This window comes from Pleuronectes platessa, chromosome 1 (assembly GCF_947347685.1).
Source record: "Pleuronectes platessa chromosome 1, fPlePla1.1, whole genome shotgun sequence".
Lineage (NCBI taxonomy): Eukaryota > Metazoa > Chordata > Actinopteri > Pleuronectiformes > Pleuronectidae > Pleuronectes > Pleuronectes platessa.
In genome coordinates this window covers 6880420-6901280 of record NC_070626.1, presented here as the reverse complement: position 1 = coordinate 6901280, position 20861 = coordinate 6880420, and the positions used below count along the sequence as shown (strand labels likewise).

The window sequence follows — 20861 nt, the reverse complement described above, 5'->3', positions numbered from 1 at the left end:
ATGTAAACACAATGGGCAATTTTTCGAGGTCATGACCTGAAGTTAATATATTGTACAATAAATAGATATAGTAATTATCGTCACAGGCCTCAAGCCAACATCTTCATTATGGTCTGCTGAGAGTAGATTGGTGGACAGAAATAGCAATTTCATCAATTTAAAATAATTTCTTTTGGACAATGGCGTTTGGAGAAAATAAAGGGCTCTAAATAATGACTCTGAATTGACTGTATCTCAGTCACTGAAAAAAAGGTCAAGGAACACATTTTCTTTCAGCAAAGCTATATCACACACACACACACACACACACACACAGTATATGTACCTCACAGACTCCATCAATGCAGACATCTCCATTGTAATCAGAGCAGGTGGTTCCATCTTTGACCTTGCTGGACATGGCAAAGAAGAAGTCAAAGTCCTCTGCGATGCAGTACAGCATACAGATGTCTTCATCTGCACACAAAATATACAGAACAGTACATACAGGAAGTTAGAATCATTAGAAGTCACAATTCAGTCAAGTTCTACAATGGCCGGCTACTTGTGTAGTTCTAGTGGCTACTGGTCTGCAACCTATTACATAGAGTATATGCAGCTCCTGCTGAGGCTGAATTGGAAAAGACAGGAACTGACTATGACTGCACCCAGGGGTACTCACGTGGGGCAACAGGTTTATTCTGTAGTTCAGATCAGTTATCACAGACAAGTCTCTGCAGCCATCTTTGATTAAAATAAATGACGGTGAAGGTGACTTGGCCCAAGGTCCCAGAAGGCAGTTCAGACTCTGTTCCTCTCTACATCACCTCCCATTCATCAACAGCTTAAACAGGCCTGGGACGACAGCCAAACACACAGCTCTCCTTCATTTCACTCCCTCTCTCCCTCGCTCTGTATAACAAAGCTGGCCCGCAGGCTTCCTTTTTAAATCTATCCCCACTGTGTCAGAGGGTGCAGGTGGCTACATGTCTCCTATGCACATTACACAGAATGATAGTTTCCTCGAGCTTTTTGGCCCTAATCACTGCAGCAGTAAATAGAGGTTGGCATTACAACTTTATAAGGGAGATTTGGACGAGCACAGTAAAGCAGGATGCAGAATATAAAAGTTCTAGAGAACTTAGACATGAAGACGCTTGCCCCGAGGAACTGCAATTCTGTGTTTATGTAGTGGGGCTTTGTACTTTAAACAATGAGATTTATTTTCTTTTGCATTATGTGCCAGGAATACAGTAGATCAAGGGATGTCTTCATAATCCCTGAGAAGTAATGACATTTAATTCACAAAATAATATATGCTGTAAATATTCTGCAGCTCTTAAAGAAGAATACATTCACTACATCCTTGTAGCAAATCATACATTTAATATAAATGCACAAAAGGACTAGACAAGCTCTTTCTCTTCTTCTTTTTGGGTCTGATCAACCGATCATCTTACCGTCCACTTTGGTGTAGGGCTTCCATTTGTAGTACCAGCCCCTGAAGGGCTTGCTGTTGTACTCGGCACACTGTTGGGCCCTGAAGTCCACGGCGTTGGGGGGGCATGGCCGAGTGTTACACAGCTGGTTGAGTCGACTGGAGCCCGAACAAAATTTACCATTGTTCTGTGGCCTGATCAGAAGAAACGACAGGGAAGAAGAGAAGAAACAAAAGATTGGGATTACAGATTGGGATTTGATCCATTGGAAACTGTAAATTGACCATAGGTGTAAATGTAAGAGAGAGTGGTTGTTTGTCTCTATATGTTGGGGAGCTGTCTTGGATATATCCCACCTCTTGCCAAATATCAGCGAGGATAGGCTCCAGCTCCCTCCTAGACCCTCTCAGCTAAAGCGGTATAGATAACGGAGGGATGGACATTTGAGCCACTGTTTTAAATTGTGGCCTAGCTCGGACCGAATGAAGGTGCAGTTTCCACTTGGTGTCTTCACTGATTGCTTTGGTAACCTTACAATTTCCCTGCACCCGGCAAAGAAAGAGTCAAATTTTCAGGTCTTGTCAGCCTCCACAAATAACTTTAAACTGTTGAATATGTTGTTGTTACCTTTGGACCGAAAAATGCTTGTTTCTATGTTTCCAGTCAGTAATATAAAATAAGCTAATCAGCTGTTGCTTCATAATTAACAGACAGACATTATATGGATTTCCATCCTCTCATTTTAATCTTAAAAAAAGCATCTATTTAAAAAATGTCAATCTTCCTTTTAGCTTTATCACACACTTTGCCAAACAATACCCCCAAAATAATTGTGTTGGTTCACCATACTGGACAGTGGTATCCAAGAAATTATCATTAAGTTTACAGGTAAACATTAGGATCCCATGTCAGATTTCAGATGCTTTCTAGACTCATGCCTTCCATCACAGCCACCAACAGAGACAATTTTGTTTAGCTATTTAGCAATGTGGCTGCCACAGACAAAGACACACCCACACACACACCCACACACACAACACACACACACACACACACACACACGCAGACTGTGGAACCATGCTGATCAAACATGTCTAATAAAAACAACTCAGAAAGTTTTACAGTGTAATGGAGGAATTGGAGAAAAAAAAGGGCCTAATTGTAAACACAAGGACGACAAATCATGCAGACACGTGGTTCTTTTGAATGTCCTGTGACACTATTGAATATGTCTGTGTGAAACGAATGCGAGCAACAATCAGAAGCAAAAATGCATTTTGTTGCCTCCCTGCGTTTGACTCCAACTGTTCATCCCCTGCGTTCGGACCTGGACTCAATCACAGAGTGACTTAGCTGCCAAGAATGATGGAGCTCCACTGAAGGTGTGTGTGTGTGTGTGTGTGTGTGTGTGTGTGTGTGTGTGTGTGTGTGTGTGTGTGTGTGTGTGTGTGTGTGTGTACGTCTGCTCTGCGCTGCTCTTGCTTCCCTTGGTGAGGAAGAGATTTGGCCCAGGTTTTCATAGCCCTGATCCTATTAAGACTTAGCGGCAGACAAACGTAGTCCATATGGTTATGTGCTTACGGCAGACCAGTGGGGGACTACCCTGTATATTCCGTCAGTCAAGGCATTCTGATCAGAGGAGCATAGAAGATGGAGTTTACTTTAGAAAGGAGTTGAATGCAATTCATGGATTATGTACATCTGGCCCTGAGTTTCACAATACTCCCGGTCCTCTGCACCCTTTGGCCTCATCTCCCTAGATCATACATTCTCTGTGCAACTGTAAATCGACTTCCAGCAACAAGACAGAAACCAGATACGACAGGTTTTCGTGTTGTGTATCTGTTATTCTTCTTTCAGTCTCAACACCCAGCTCCAATACAGGACCCTTGAGCATGATTTAATGTTCCGTGAGCCTGTTAAATCAGCCTGGCGACAGAAGCTGAGACTGAACTCCTGTAGGTCAGAGGTCATCGTGTCCAGTCTTGTCTCCTTGAGTCACCTGCTCCATCCCGGCCCCTCTTTCAACTTCACACACAGATTCATATTCTGCTACTGTGCTGCAGGCCTACCCCCTGTAAAACACCTTTACAAGACGACCGGGAGACTCCGCCAAACAGGGGTCTATCTGAGCACCTCGGCTCCCTCGCCGCACCCCCCGCTCTCTTTAAATCGAGTGTGTGACAAAATATGCTCCCTACAAAACCAGGTCAAGATCGTGAACCTAATCTCCCAGGCTTGTTGGTGAGGATTAGGGTGACTGTGTTTGATCTGGCAGGTGGTCTACAGGGTAATGGAGGAGAGTTGGAGGGAGTGAGAGGAGTGGAGAGGATTCATTTTCCGTCTTGGAGCAACTCCCTAACTGGAGGGCTTTAATTGGATGATAACATGCACTTCTTTACAAGACTGAGCAAAGATAAACGCTTCCCCCATAAAACGGTTTATGCAGAATCCAATGATCTAGCTTGAAGATTGCTCCTGCCTAGCAAATATTTAGTGGTAGGGCGGAGGGGGAATATGTACAAGAGTCTGTCATCTCAACTCAAACTTTATATGGGTACATATAAATATAATTTATGCATATACATTAAGTACAAATACTGCAAGTTTGACAATAATCTAAATGTGTTCAAATGATAACGATCTTTCCAGAGATATGCCAGGGATGCCCCAGTCATTCCAGACAGTTCAATGTTAGGGTGAAGATGATATTAGAGACAAGCTGTCAGATTGAGGGTAATCCTTCCTGCTCTGCACAGATTAGGAGCCGAGGGGCTGTTCCAAAATAATTGCAGAGATTTAATGGGGGCAAACAAATTCTGGATGTCATGAGTCAGGGACAAAAAAATGACTCAGTGCAGTTAGAATGAGTGTGTTTGCGGAGTTCTTTCAGTGGAGGGTGTGTGTTGGGGGGGCAGGGTTGTGATAACCTATTTAGAAAAAAAAGAGCCTAAATTTTCACATTAAAGTTCTTGGGGGATCTGACAACTAGTTGGCCCATTGTATGCATTTGATCATGATATCATGACATGGCATTATTGGATTTAATATTCCCCCCTTACCATCTTTGCATCCCCCCTCTGCCCCACTGAACCCCAAACTCACGTGTTTAGCGGTAGCTACTACAAAATGCTCTTGAGTGCCACAGGAATGATAAATGAACCTGACAGCTAACCTGGTTTAGAGGGCTCTGTGGCCCTTTTTGGTCTGCCAGTCATGGTGTATAATGTGTATCATATGAGGGCCGGTCTGCCTCTGAAAACGCCTTTGATCCGTCAAGGGGATTAAGAGACAAGTCGGCTGTGACGGACAGAGCAGCCACATCAGTATCTGCCGAGTGACTAAGCAAGCAGTGATGAAGCTGGTGGAGTAAAGAGGACAGAGCAGTTTGTGAATATAGGAATGGACTCCTACATGAAGCGGATATCATTTTAATCAAGAAATAAATTCAGGTTTTCTAAAAAAGATGTTATTAACTTGAAGCCATAAGTTTGAAGTCACTGAAACTGTTGAAGTCATAGCAGAAGTCGCAGTTGGAATACAGTTGAAACAAGTCAGCATAAATGTAAGAACTGATTTGACCTGAGGTATAAACTTGAATAGTAGAGTTCATACCTGTACCAGGGCACAACAGTACCCTTATGAAACCATATTTAACTTCACTAGACCTGCCTTAACATGCCCTATTCTTCTCATCAAGATTAACGTGATTTATTGTCTGAGAAATCAGTGAAAATATTGAAAAAATTTGCAAAATACACAAAGTGGGAAATAAAATCCTTGATAGAGATCAACACAAATGTAATATGTTCTTCCACGACCCAACCCTCCCAAAATTTCATGTAAATCGGTCAACTAGTTTTTGAGTTATCCCGCTAAACAAACACACAAATGCAGACAAGAACATCACCTTCTTTTTGGAGGTCATTTAATGAAATTCAAGCCCTGAATGAAAGTGAATGGATTCATATTTGAGGTTAAAGGGCTGAAACAAGTTAAAGATTTAATTAAAGATCGAGATCTGAAATCTGTGCTGATGTGTAAACACTGAAAGTAGTTTGAGTATTTTGTGTAAATTTTTGAAGTTGTCAGAACTGAAGAAGCTGGGGTTAGGGTTAGGGTTTATAATTCAAATGTGACGATGTGTGGTTTGTAAGAATTTGAGGTTATTGTAAGTTCATTTTAGTTTAATTAGAAAGATTTATCATAGAAAGCAGAAGAACTGTGATTAAGAATTATTAACAATAAGCAGTTGAAATAACAGTTACTTCATTTGTACTAATATTTCTTGAGGCTGTCTTATAAACAGCATGATATTGTCAAGGTGCACGAGTTTTGTGAACGACTGTGTGCGACAAAAGTCATTTTGATATTCAAGTCACATGCACAGACCTGGCTGAAAGTCGGTGTGTAGGGACAACAGAAATTAAGAGAGCGACTGTGTCCCTTCTATCTTTAACATGACGAAATCCTCTCACCTGTACTTTAACACACAGAGACACAGCATGTGGCCATGCATGTAGGATTGGATGTGACATGCCCCCATGATCTAACACGCTATGACTAATTCCTATATGATGGCAATCATTAACTGCACTAACCAATCAGCAGATTCTTCGTGATTAAGTTTGAGATCTGTCCACAAATCAAGGTGGATCCTTGGATGTTAGCCATTAGTCATGATCATACTGGAAACTTCCTGTGAAATGTGTGTCTTGTTATCCTGTGCCTGTGGGTGTGTGCGCTCATGCAGGAGTATAAGTCCTATTCGGCAATGCTGTTTCCTTTAATTGTTTGAGATTCACAAAATATTCAATCAATTACTTCTTCCTCTTTTTTGTTTATTTTTTACAAAACTGCCCAAATCTGACACGACACTTCCTTGTGTGTGACGTGTGAAGCCGATAAGATGAAGGGATGTTGAGATATATGTTCCACAGCCAGATATTTCTAGATATAAATATGAGTAAGATTCACTTGACAGCAGGCAACAAACACGACAAGGAGAAACATCAGAGTGGCTGTATAAGCTGAGGCCTTGTGTTAGCTAAATTTTCCTCTTGATTGCTCCCACTGGGGGAGATAACAAAAACATAGTTAATTGCCTCCACCATCCCCATCATGTGTCTGTGTTTTAAAATATTTTAAGCCCCTCTCAAAAAAACAAACATTGCATATAAGTGCAACTTAATGTGAGTCTATAACAAGATCTCTGTCAGAGTGACTGTGGCCTGTGGCTTACACACATCGTACTGCACAGTAAAGGATAGGAAATGACTGAATGAATGAATGGACAACAGCAGATTAATCATATCTCTAGATATCACATGGCAGAGAGCTCGCTGTATTGGATTTAAAGGGATGAGTGTTGTAGGGGCTGGCCAGCAAACTGCAGGCTACGGCTATCAATTATTGGATCTCACCATAGCAACAGAACAACAATAAATCTGTCCTGTATTGTATGACAGTAAAAGTCATAGAGGCATTTTATACACCTCCCAAGTGGTTTGGGGAATACCAACAAGTGGCTGTACATCTGTCATGAAAGACAACTATAAGACAGTGAATCTTTCACGTCTGCGTAATGACGAGCACAGAGCCCCCTGCTAACAAAGAGCTATGCACTGTGGGATCTGGGTCTGTGGAATTATGTAGAATTAGGTTTGTGTGAATGAGCAGCAATAGGGGACGTTCGCTGGCTGTATTGGCAGCTTTCAGAGAAAAGAGCAAGCTATTAGGAGGCTTTCCTCGTCTGGAGCATAGGCAGAGATAGTCTGTCTGTCTGTCTGGACTGTCAGCCTGACTGATGAGAGCCACATGTGTGTGTGTTCGCACACAGTTTGTGTGTGCATGTCTATGCTGACAGCAACCTGGCAGGCAGCACTTTCAGGTGTTCAGAAGGGAAGGACTTTGGGACACACGGCCTTCAAGAATTACTTTCTGGCCCGACCGGCAACTCAGATTTACATAGTGGAAGCAGCCACATGACCTCATGAATCACTTTGTCATCTGCGTGGCTCGTATATCCATCCAAAGGGATTAAAAGGGAGGTGATACATCCGATAAGACTATGCGAGTATGTGCAAATGTATATACCTTGGGCTGGTGCAGGAGCGCTCCCTGTACATGACCCCTCCTCCACAGGTTCTGGAGCAGTCGGACCACTGGGACCAGGCAGACCACTGGCCATGTACCGCCCGGGGGCCATGCTCCCCGTATTTAACACACTGCCCCCGCCGACACCACTGCAGAGAGGAGAGACAAGATAATGAAAGATGAGAACAAGACCCACATAGATAGCTTTCTTATCAGGACTTGAGCATTGGCCCAGGTATCTCCCTGAGTTTCCTGGTTTGGATAAATGCCCAACACCACACCTGGACATCAAAACTCTATAGCCAAAACTCACAAACACGCGCGCACACAAACACACACAAACTGTGAACCACACCCGTACCGAGCCAAGCCAAACTCTGCACAACCACAATGTCACCTCTCCCTCTTTCTAAATATCAAATGTCAATATGTGAAGGAGTGGAGTTGATACGTGTCCAGCTGAGAGAACTTACAGTGCATAAATGCTTCTGCAAGTGCAGACTGTACAAGCATGATAGATTCAGTATGAGCGGTCTCTGCCTTTTCAGGTTTCAAAGATTTGCCCTTGCTCCTTTCTTAACCAGTTAAAGTACCATCCCCCCGCCGGCGCCATCCAGGTGTGCTTTTTTACCTATCAGCATCAAACATTTTTATTTACAGAACTGCATCGTAAAGCTAGGTACTAATGCAACATATCGTTAGAAAGCTAAGATTCTTCTGATTCCACTGATGTAAACCATTTCAAGATCTGATCACAACAGCCGGTACAATCAACGTAACAGTCAGACAACTTAGATTAGACTGAAGAATAATTGCTCATTCTTGCAGATTTATAGTCCCTATCAGTTATTGAAACCGCTTAGTGACAATAAACTTCCTGACGTCACTATAACAAAGGAGGAAGTGACAGGAAATGAGCAGTCAGATGTTCAGACAAGTTGTAAACATGGCAGCAGTTTAGACAGGTTTGCTCTGTAAACTGTGATAGATGTTGATGGACCATCTGGGTAAGGTTTGCCCTTCATCAGCCTGACTGATGATTTGTTTAAAGGACTGGCTTTGAAAAAAGCCCTAACTTTCTTTCTTACAGTAACTTAGATGAAATGATCAATACGACTTTCTTTCCAGTGCAGTAAATATGATGCTTGCAGTAGATGCTAGTTAGCTCAGTTTAGCACAAAAGCTGGAGTTACATATAAGATGCAATTTACAAGTCGTACAAAAACTAAAGTATACAGACATTAAGTTGTGGTTTTATGATGTTTTACGATGCTAAGACGACTTCTTGGCTGGAAGCGATGACAGCAGAGACTACAGCACGGAACTTTACTCAGCTTAGATAAGCTGGCAGCCCTGTACCGTAATTAAAATCAAAGTGTAATCATTGGATTCTTCTCACCTTCGAATGAATCAAACGTATTTTTACGATTCTTAGTGTCCAATGTTGATTTGTCTATGTCACCACCACAATATGAACACTGACCAACACATAATGATAGTTTTCTTTCCCTCCTGACTACACATGCTCTCTCTCTCTCTCTCTCTCTCTCTCTCTCTCTCTCTCTCTCTCTCTCTCTCTCTCTCTCTCTCTCTCTCTCTCTCTCTCTCTCTCTCTCAGGGAAGTCAGATCAGATTAGAAGTGGTTACTGGACAAACTTATTCATGATGGATCTTCGTACCAGGTCTGAACGGGGCCATGTAGATACTATGTATCCGAATACTGAGACTATTCGGTCAATATTTTTGGCCACTGTGAACAAGCTGGTCTTTCCTCACCATGTCCGGACCACAGCTGGTTCCTTCTGCAGCCGGCATGAACTTGGTCTCACAGCGGTGTCCTGTGCGGTGGCACCACAGTGACTTACAGATGTCCTGACAAACAAGACAAGCACAAACATACACGATAAGACAATCGTCAAAACTTGGGTTTTCTGTGATCATTAGTTTGGCACCTTTTGGCACAGTGTTCCTCCCCTCTGTCCTCCCTCCTGACCTGACAGCACCTGCTTCTTGGAAGGACCACCATTGCACTGGTTGATAAACCCCCACTGCTGCGATAACCAGGAATAAGCTTCTGCACAAAGCCTCGATGTCCAATCTAATCACTGTACTTCTTTAATGAAACAAGCTATAATTGCATGTGTCATCTGACCCAACAATATGGAGACAGAGCGAGCGAGTGAGCACAGAGGGAGAGCCGAGGTCGAGAGACAGGCGGCAGAGTCTGGCAGCGCGCCCGACTGCAACTGGCAACGGGAGAGAAACCAGGATGGAGGGAGGGTAAGAGCAGGAGAGATGGCCCTGGTGTGTGCGTGTGTGTATGTGTGTTGAGTCTTTGTCTTCACTTCTCTGACACCAAGCAGGTGGTTGACAGCCACACCACCATAAAATACAAATCTTTCTACATGAGCCCATCAGGGAGGAAAAAAACGAGGCGTGTGTGAAAGGCAGCCCCAAATCCACTATTAATCAGTGTGTAGATTAATTTACCACCCACTGACTAGCACGCGGGTTGAAAAAGAGAAATGAGAGAAATGCAGATGTAGTGCTTGATCTTCTGTTCGCGAAACGTAGCCTGTCATGGGTGCTAATCCCTCATATATATACGATTTGGCAAAGTTGATTTCCCAGCAATTACAGCCCTGCTAGAAGAAAGCCTGTGGTATTTTAAACAGCATTTACATGTGAATCAGCGTCACTGAATGCACTGAACATAAAGGCTTATACCAAGACCATAAGGATTCAGTGGGGGCTACATGGGGGGGTTGCCATTCAAATGATTCAATACATTTTAATGGGGGGGTCAAATGTGAGGGGGGTTGACGTTGTTGTTGTACAAAGATCATGCTAATTAATAAAGAGCCAGTTTAGTACTGCATGGTTAGAGCCTTAAAGCACACAATACCAGCCCCTATACCATCCAAGTGCTCAGCCTCATTACTGGAGCCTCATCTGGTGCACTGTGTGACACATGAATAAGAACGTATTAACATTCGTTGGCGTCCATGTAAAACCAGATCTGCTCAACTACTATAGTTGAGCAAATGCACCAGCCAGGGATAATTTAATGATCTATTGAAAGCCTGCTCTTTCCTTTGCTCTTCTCTCTTCAGTGTAGAATTTAAAATAATGACATCACACTAGGGGTAAAATGTTATAGGTTAAAGGTTATGTTATAATGTGATAAAGAGGTGTGTTTGTCTACATAATGTGACTAAGATCCTCGATATGTCTTAATTTGATTATTGCTGATTCAGGTGAAAGATATCCCTCACCAATATCACTGTTTGCCTCTCCAGGTACCCTGCACCAGCTAAAATAGAACAGCTTTAAATGAAGTGAAGACGTATCTCACCTTGACGAAATCCAAGCTGCACAATTTGGCCTTGGAGCCAAACTGCCACTTGCACTGTGTGTCTGCGTCGTACAGCTGCCCAGGAAGCTGTTCGGGGTACTTGTACTGACCAATCTGCTTGGGCTCGTCCACCAGACAGGATGCCTGGGCTGTTCTGGTGAACACAGCACACCACCCGCGTCAGTCAGACAGAAAGCGCGAACAAACAACGGTTGCAAATTCGACCCTGTGCGTGTGTTAGGCCTATACCCAAGGAAGCGGCTGAGGTACTGTCGACTGCAGGTGGACCAGGAGAAGACCCCGTTGTTTCCAGCCAGAGTGGGAGACATGATGTTGCCCTCTGTCTTGCGACAAGGGTTGCCCTCGCCATCGTGGATCATCCCAAAACTGGAGAAAGATGGAGAGAAGCAGGTGACTCACACAAAGCAAAACATATAAACACAGTGTGAGGTCTCCAGTAAAAGTGACAGTTTTTATTGATTGATTCTTTTGATTGATGGTGATGATCAAGCTGATGTCATTGTTTACCCACACTTTTTTTCTTTTACACTATGTAATTAAATGAAAATATAGCGAGTTGTATTGCATCATCACTTCACTGTCACAAGGTTAACAATTACTTCTTTGTTGATTTGTCAGTTTTGGATCTTGAGTCGACATGTTTCTGGGTCTGCGCTGGATTAATTTGGCTAATTCCATTTGGATCCTGCAGCTTATAGACACTCAGACATATCATCACCTAGCCGAATTATAAAATAGAAAAAACATGTGCCAAGCTTGTGTGGCCAGCATGCCAGGAAAACAAAAGACTTTTACCGCGACATGAAATCGGCAAATATCAAAATTAAACTGACTTCCATCTCATTGGAAACGTAAAAACATAAACACAGAGCAGTGGTGCCTCGGGCAGTTTCCATAATTCTCTCACTGAGTGTCATAGAGTGGATGAAGTAGTGCTCTAACGTAATGCTCTTATTTCAGAGAGTATTTGTTTCTTTAAATCAGACCATGCTCATTTCATTTAATGTAGGTTCATTACAACCAGAGCCAGAGCAGAGGCTGGTACAGTGCACGGCTCGAAAACGTCACAGACATCTGACACAGTTTCATCTGTTTCAAGGGACTGGTAGGATTTCCCTCAGTGTTTTCATCAGCTTAGTGAAAGCAGCTTCTCAACTATGGCATCAGAGAGTGATTTTGTATCCAACATTTATGGAATAATTAAGATTGACTCAATAAACATACTTGTGTCCAGACTCGTGAGCGATGGTGAAAGCCAAGCCCAGCCCCGTGTCCTCATTGATGGTACAACTCCTGTACTTACTGCACATGCCGCTGATGGGGGCAAACCCTGCACAGACAAAGGAAGAAAGGAGAGAGATAAAGCTATGAGGAGTACTTGGGATACTTGGTTATTATGTATTGTATTAACAACACACTGACTGCATGAAATGGAAAGGTTAACAAAACCAGACCTGAAAATCTGTATCTGAAAATCCTTTTGTCTCCTTTTCTTTGCTGTAACTGAGCAAATTCTTTCTGCTGAAACCTGAAGACTTGGCAGGCGACAGATGTCTGTCACAAACGCACTCACGTACTCACATGCATGGAGGGGAATTTCACACCAGCTGGAACGTGCTACCTCACGAGTCTGGTCTATTACCCTTATTTCTTTTAAGACTGATTAAAAGACTTTGATAGATGATCAGGTTAAGACGACTGATGTTGGACCTGATAACGCCAGGAGAAACAGACGTGATGTTACTGTAACTGACAAGCTGATGAAAGTATTCAATTGTGGCCTCTGTTTGTTTTTTAACTATTTTCTGGCAGCAGGTTTCTCCTGATGGAACCAAAACTGAGAACATGTACAGTTGGAACTTCAATATGTGGTTGGTGAATGTGCCTGTGACTTAAAGAACCAGATGTTCAATTTAAACAACACTGGCACTACATTACTGTTGTTACTCTCAAAGCCAATTCCTCCTGACCTCTGTTTCACAAAAATGTTATGTTGTCTTTGTCAGTGGCCTATTTCTAACAGACTTACAGTAGAGAAGTTACATAAAGATGATAAATCTCTGTCCTTAAAAGTAATGTTGGATCTTTTTTTTACCCACACCAGCTATTGAAATTGTGTTCTGCAAAGATCACTAACATTTAGTCGTGTAAAAGCACTACTTTGACTTTAATGTAAAGCATGAACAAGTAAATGCATGAGTACACCGGTCACTTCACACATGGTGGACCACGGGTCTTGTTTAAAATCTATCACTTCAGCTGTTTTCAGACATCCACTTAGGGTCCGGACATTTTCCGGAGTTTGCCTTTCACATATGGAGAACAAAGCAGGACAGATGCATTCATAACAACAGGACAATGTCTGCAACATTCAGGTGAGGGGGGGCACCAGGATAGAGCACGAAGGAGGAAGAAATCCAATGTTTTTGTTTATTTAGGCCTTGTCATCAAAAACTCTCAAATGTTGTTTTCCAAGCGGACATTCTATCGGCAAGAGATATTCGTACTATTTCTGGTGTATTCTCAAATTAACTCACTGTGACTTGTTTGTAACAATATAATAGCGGGCCAGCAGGAAAAGTTCCAGAAAATGCCTGGAAAACTGACTCTGACATTTACGTTCTCATATACAGTCCCATCGGAAAATCTCAGGACTTCAGTGCATGTCTGGAAACAGCTTTTGTTGCAGATATGACATATTTTTTTCATCCAGACCCAGGTGTGTTTTACATTTGTTGTTTCTCATGCTGCTTGGACAGACAACCATGGCAGGATACTTTTTAATGAGGTCTTTTCCCCCGAGAGTGACAACTGATCAAGGAGATTTCTAGCTTTGGACTTCTGTTGCAGGTCATACGACGATGATCACGGTCTTACCCAGGGTGTCACAGGGCTCGTTCTTCCAGGAACAGATGTCCAGTCCGGTGAGGAGAACAGCATGATCATGCCGCTTACCGCCTTTACCCACCAGACCTGACTGCCACTGACAGAAGCTGTTGAGGGACTGGTCAGCATGGTGATTTATGGTCAGGCCCAGCTGGAAATGAAGGGAGGGAAACAAAGATAAAGAGGATTAGGGACTGAGTGAATTAAAAAATCACCAGTGTCCAGTTAAAAAAAATAAAATCTACTCACTGGGTCTTGTTCCAGCAGCAACAAGCTGACTACCACAATGTTGATGTCGCTCCCAATGGTGCCATCTTTGAAAAGGCTAGAAACCTAAAGAAGCGTAGGAAACAGTCTTAGTTAATATTGTGCCAAAACATTTTGAAAACCACACATAAAGCTTTGCAGCGGAACCTTCCAGGGAGCAAACGGACTCATGCTGCTTTCAGACGTGCACTGATCTCTGGACATTCTACTGAAATGTTCCTGAGGGGCCGTATGGGAGAATGCATATGTCCCCAGCAGTTGCTTCCAATATTGTCCAGTACTACAACTGCCAGCCCCCTATAGTAAAAATGGGAGCTGATATGAGAATAGAGCAGGAAAAGGGAGAATTCACAGTGAAAAACACAGTCCTTTTCGCAGCAGGATACATTTTTCATGTGCTGCCTCCCGCGTTCTCTACCCAGACGCAACACCTCTCCTGAAGGTTCCAGACATTTTCCTGTTATTGTGAACGCCACCAAAAGCTGTTGGCCTTACTACATAGAAAGGGTCGATTTCAACGTTTCTTTTTCCTTTCATTTGTAACATTATGAACAAACTATAATAATTCATTCAATATCAATGGCTTTCTAAAAAGAGCTGAAAAATATGCCTTTTGAATTTCTTCCGGGAAAAATAGTCAACATGCTATCTAGCACACTCTGGTTTGTGCTAGCTGGACAATGTATGTCAATCATGTATCTGTCACGTAACAGATAGCAGGCCACCAAATTGGTAGATACTACATGAATAATGAGACCACGCTGTGGGATAAACAGAGAAATGGCCCCCCTTTCATCAGGTGTTTTACACGCCACCTTCTCGTTTCCACCTCCTCCCCTCTCCTCTCCCGGACTCACCATGTTCATGACGGTGAGGACGTAGGTGGTGACGTTGTCCCGGCCGTGCTTCTCCAGCATCTTCCTGTCTGCCACCACCAGGGTCTCCACATTCAGGCCACCCACCCTGTTGGAATTTATAGGCGATCGCTTTGCCCTTCCTGGCCGTTCCACCTCGGGTGTCGCAAACTCGTCAGGCATGATGAAACTGTCCTCAGCGGGAGGCTTGGGAGCGTCTATGATGGGCAAAAAGGGATGGACGGAAGGGAGGAGAGAAAAAGAGAGTATAAAGCACAAAGACAAAGGGAGAGAGAGACAGCTCAGCAGTGAGGGTCAAATGAATGAACTTTTCCTGGCTCGTGCCGGGTGATAAGAGTAAAGGCTCGGCTGTTGAAAAGACAGGAAATTCACTCCCCACGCTGCTTCCTAGCACTCATCACTAAAAGGAAAGATAAGACTGCAAGCATGGCAGAGGGTTGAGCAGCTGATGGCGCCCTTTTACAAAGGCCTCAGATACATTTGTGCACTCAAATGCACAGACAAATAAAACACAATGCTAGCCTGGATGCCAGACGAACTTAGCCCCGCCCACAACAATTTGGTCGGGCAGTTCGGTCTGGAGTCGCTCCATTGGGAAAAAATTATGGCCCGACCGGGCCAATCAGATTGTCAGGGCGGGCTTTATACGATGATTGACAGATGATCAACGGTAACGTAATCAACCACGTCATCAAAGTGCCCTCGGGTTGAATTCGTTTTCAACAAACATGCCTGCCGCTGGCGAGCTGAGATGTGTAGATGCTGCCATTGAGTCTGTTTTAGAAGACATCGACAGCGCATTCATTTTGAAAGAGGAACACAGAACGTGGAGGCGACGCCAGAGCACCGCGCTAATCCCTATCGCCCCGGCGCTTGGCTGTTCACAACGGACACTGAAGCGACGCTGAACCGCCGGGCAGCGCTAATAATATCACCCGTTGATCCAGTAGATCGCTGCACGGCTTTGTGCCAGTCACACCGGAGGCTGAAAACTAACAATGTATTCTCACATTTTTCATTCATCCTGAAATGTAATTTATTATTAAAACAATGACTGAATAATGAATTTGCATTGTTAAACTTAATACTGACAAATTGATGTATTCAAATCAGCAGGTTAACCACATTTACTGTTTTCAGATGAAAGCCAGTGATGCATAGAACACTGTGCAAAAATGTTGATTAACGCTGTGCACTTCAGAGGAGAGACGTGTCATTTCCCTACAACCCCGAATCAATCATGAAGCACAAGATTAAATAGCAAATTCATGTAAAGGCTAGAAACAGCAGTCGGCCTGATTTATATCACACATCACAAAGTCTGTATGAAGGTGCTTGCAATAAAGCGACTTCACTTCCTCATCATTAATACACAATTATCAGAAGGTTAAGAAGAGGAATATAAGGTTCCCTTACATACATTGCTTGCGGCGTCCGCAGAAGTGTTGCCTCTGCAGCTTCCCATGCTCGTAGTCATGGTGTTGGTACTGCTGCTCGTGATGTTCATGATGGTGAAGGTACGGATTGTCAGGTGTGGGTGAACTGGTGCTGGAGGAACGGCCAGAACTTCTGTGGACCTCGTGTTCCGCCGAGCGTTTGTAGACGACATGTGGGTGGTGACCACTGGGGGCGCTGTAGTTGTGCTGGGTGGCCAAATGTTGCGGTAACGGGGCGATCAAATACTCCTCCTGAGACAAGCGGATCAAACCTGACTGAAAAACACACACACAGAGAATAGACAATGAGTAAAAAGTACAGGTTTCTCACAGAAACCTTCCAGATAAATATTTCATGCTTCACTTGCTGTTAAATATTTAGTATATTTAGTAAATCTTTAAACAGCACAGTCTCCACTACCTGGCCTTCACAGGACTGAAGCAGCCTCTGGCTAAGACAGCAATCTCTTCCTGCTCTATAACCACAGGTATAAAACACACTTCACCCCCAGTTCCACCCACATGAGCCCCACCTAAACTCAGAACCTCCACTCCATCCTAATATTAGGCAGATGTGCAAAGTGCATACAGCTGTTGGGAGGAGGAGATGTCTTATTTAGCTGGAAGACAGAAAAGTGTAAAATTGCAGTTTTCATGGAGAGCCAAGTTATGTTTTTAGCTGATTATAGCGAAAATCTAAATCATGAGCACAACCTGAATGAGCTCAATCCAGTTTAGGGGTTTTACTTCAAAACAAAATTTACGCAAAGCTGCAAAATACTGTGGTGTTTGTTGTTGACATATTCATTTAAACACAAATCTGCCCAGCTTATGGTCCAGTTTCTCTAAATAAAGTTTACGGGTAAATGTTCTTTTTTCAATATTTCATTCAGTTTTGAAACCTTTAATCCACTTCTTTATTCTATTCCCTAACCCTTTCTAATCCTATTTACTGGGTTGACACAGTGAACTAATGTTTCGTCTAATGTCTTACTGGAAAACGATATAAACATATGGACATGCATACAGAACATGGCCTCACTACAGTAATCATACTGATCTAATCTATTTTGACTTCTGCAGAGGAAGGCTACATTTGTGGATATTGAACCTATGTTTTTTTGTTTTTGTGCCCAGACACATTACGTAGAGAATCAGCTTGGCCAGCTTACCACTATAATGTCAAGGTCACAGGTCATCTCAGTGCGTTGGCTCTATGTTTTAATGGAGTGGCCTTAGCTGCCCTCTGAACTGAGGGACTGAGTTACTGAACCTTAAACATTCCGTCTGACCAAGGAGTTCTACCTAATTCACTCCACAAGCCACTGAACGTACACAAAATAGCTGTGCAATCACACACACACACAAATATTTGATCAAAAACATACACCCTGTGACCCAGTGACCTCTGCCTTTAGTGTGTGTGTCCATGCATGTGTGCACGTGTGCCTGCATGCGTGTGTGTGTGTGAGAGAGAGCCAGAGTTACAAGGCCCTGCTCTTGTTGCACTGACCCCATTCCCCCCAGACTAGCAGGTGGCAAAATAAACAGAGGCAGGACAAAAGGGAAGCCATGGCGAGGCTCTTGTTGTCAAAACAGTGCCTGGATACATGGCAAGCTGCCATCATCAGCCCCATCCATCCGTCCATCCATTCATCCATCCATCCATCCATCCATCCATCCATCCATCCATCCATCCATCCATCCATCCATCCAGCTGCCAGCACATCTTTCATCTGTCCATAAATCATATCCTCCTTCAATCAGTGCTCCGTGGCGCAGTTTGAAGTTTTGCAGGAAGTCAACCGTCAGACTTCATTATTTTGACTACATGCAACATCCACATGGGCCAGCAGTTGGGAGTTCTGTTCTGCAGCGTCAATGTTTTGAACTCCAGCACATCGAAAACTGCCAAAACAACCTTAAGCAAGACACTTTACAGCTACCAGCTACAGCATCATCGCTCAGAAAGGCTGAACCTGTGCGCACAGGGTGGAAAGAACAATTCTCCCCCAGGCCATGAATGAAATATATCAAATCAAAAGGGAGAGAAAAGGTCCTTGGCCAAAAAAGTGACTGCAGCTTCGCAAAAATAGATTGGAATTCAAAACAGAGCTGGAAGAGGTCAAAGGAGGTGTCTCCCGTCAGCACACACTGCTGTCGACTCTCGTTTACTCATCTTTTCATCTGTCTCTCTGTCTGCCACTCACAACAGCCCTGACCTGTAAAAACACACACCTCATCAAATATTCCTCCTTTAAAGATGAAACCCTTTTAATCTTTTCTTTGTGGCTGCTCCTTCAGTCGAGTGATCTGTGTATTCAACTCGCAACACTGGGAGATAATTTCACAAATTCCCTCCCCTTACCAACACCTTGAAACCCTCACACTGGCCCCATTAATTTATCATGAAAACGGCTTTTTAAAGGTGAGATTATGCAAAAAATAATTTGCCATTGGAGAAATATGGAGTTATGTAACCCCCAGCCCAAACAATCTAACAATAAAACTAAAACTGAAGGTCCAACAGACTGAAGTTACTAACATTACATGAACTTCTTTCTCTCTCTCTATCCCTCTATCATCTGCCAGCTCTCCACTTTGTTATCCAGCAGTTAGCAGATGGAGGTGACTGATGAAAATGACATGAAATTAATTCCATCTGCAGGGATGGCAATGATGGTGTGTGTGTGAGTGTGTGTGCGTGTGTGTGTGCGTGTGTAGAGAAAACTAGTGGGCCTCTGAGATTCTTTCTCGGGCAAGTGCCCCCCTGGATCCGCCCCTGCTACCAGGTTCAAGTGGCAGTAGTCTTTCGTTGCAATGCTGAACCTCAGTGATCCCCATTCACTTTTATTTATATCTAAAATAAGAACTGCTCTCTGCTTGTAATTAAAATAATTGTCTGAATGGGAGCTCAACATAATCCTTTACTTATGCTGCATTTTATTACTTCATTAGTTCCAGGCTCAATCCAACTACTTTACACATAAAAGTCCATTTATTCACAATGGGATGTAATACTCAGCCTCGAGAAACAATTGTAAAATGAGTAATTCAATAGTCTTCCAAAAATGTGTTTCTACTTGACAATTAGTCAATGCAGACAGGTCAAGTTAAAGATGTCCGAATCTACTAGTTTCACTGCTAAAACCAACAATTATTTTATCACCCCAAAGATTTAGATTTTTACCATAAATTTTTCAAAATATATAGTCTTTTGCAGATTATCGATTTAGAACATTATTCCTTGTGCCGACATTTTTTTTCTCATTTGGTGAGAATCAGAAACGGGGTTATACATTTAAAGATGTATTAAAGATAGATGAGCTGTATAGAGTTTCACAGGGTTTCTCAGGGCGTCTGCAGACTACAGGGGGCCAGTTAGTGATGATACAGCAGACCTAAAGTTACGTCTGTACATTAACACTTGTAAGACTTGACTAGATTAAAGGGATGAACGCTCTCTGCTAAACACCACTTTAATTTCCACCTACATTTACAAGCAAGACTCTAACATTTCTCTGACTCTCCCTCACAATCCCCAGAGACAGACAACAGGCTGAACCAGGTCACCTCCAGTCCAGCAGTTGTGGTATTTTCAACATGAGAATAAAACTCGTGATTTTTCCGATTTCCTTGAATAAAGTCAATAGAGGAAACTCCAACAAAAAGTTCTGTCTCTTTGGCAGCATACTGATTCATGTCAAGGGAGACGGCATCTTTAGCATGTCTCTGTATAAACTGCAGCTCCCTTTAAGGTTTCCCACCATGATATTATAAGGCAAATGAGTAAGTGCTTACATGCTGTTAAAGACGAGGGCCAAGTGGTGAGAAGCCCCAAGCCGGTGATTACTGCGCTCTAAAGCACATCTGCACTCCAGCTCAGCAGAAACTCATGTGAACACAGTGTGTGGTGTTTGGGGGGGAAAAAGTCATTCAGGAGCAGAGCGGGCCCTTCAAGCATCAAACTTATTCAACGGAATCATAATCTGAGTAATTACAGTTTGCTCAAGAGAAATGATGTGTCTTTAAAACGAGGTAAGAACCGGTTAGAGAAGGGATGGTAATTTGGGATCTCGGATAAAAAGAAGACAGGAGTCAAACAGCAATGACAGGGCACGACTATGGTCGGATTTTCTCCTCCTTTAGCGTCTAATGACTGTACATCACAGCACTGCAGCATTCAGAGAGAGAGACGGCTGGATTGGTGAACTGCAGCAAAGCCATTTAAATCACTCCGTTGCTGATGGCATGTCTAGATAACCCTCCTCATGAACGACTGATTAGGATCACGATGTGTCAATAGCCCAGGGCTCTGTAGTCCTCGTTTGGCCACGCTAATTGTCTTTGAACAACCTACTCACAGCGTCTGAATGTGTCTTGGGAAAACAGCAGAGGTGGCCACGCACAAAAAGAGAGAAACGGATGGCACTGGATGAGTCTTTTGTCATTTGGAGCCTCTGGGCACGGTCCCACTCGTTAACCAGTGGAGACACAGCAGGAAACA

At 43.2% G+C, this 20861-nt stretch overlaps 1 protein-coding gene across 1 annotated transcript in view; it reads right to left on the bottom strand.

Moving 5' to 3' along the window:
- adamts18 (ADAM metallopeptidase with thrombospondin type 1 motif, 18) overlaps window positions 1–20861 on the bottom strand; it is a 56864-nt gene that overhangs the window by 23831 nt on the left and 12172 nt on the right. Inside the window, exons 4-14 of the mRNA XM_053422736.1 lie at window positions 16339–16630; window positions 14901–15115; window positions 14026–14109; window positions 13768–13927; window positions 12115–12220; window positions 11119–11256; window positions 10870–11023; window positions 9291–9386; window positions 7515–7663; window positions 1440–1612; window positions 326–456 (exon numbers count right to left, since the gene is read on the bottom strand). Of these exons, the coding sequence (XP_053278711.1) occupies window positions 326–456; window positions 1440–1612; window positions 7515–7663; window positions 9291–9386; window positions 10870–11023; window positions 11119–11256; window positions 12115–12220; window positions 13768–13927; window positions 14026–14109; window positions 14901–15115; window positions 16339–16630 (1698 nt within the window). The remainder of the gene's footprint in view (window positions 1–325; window positions 457–1439; window positions 1613–7514; window positions 7664–9290; window positions 9387–10869; window positions 11024–11118; window positions 11257–12114; window positions 12221–13767; window positions 13928–14025; window positions 14110–14900; window positions 15116–16338; window positions 16631–20861) is intronic.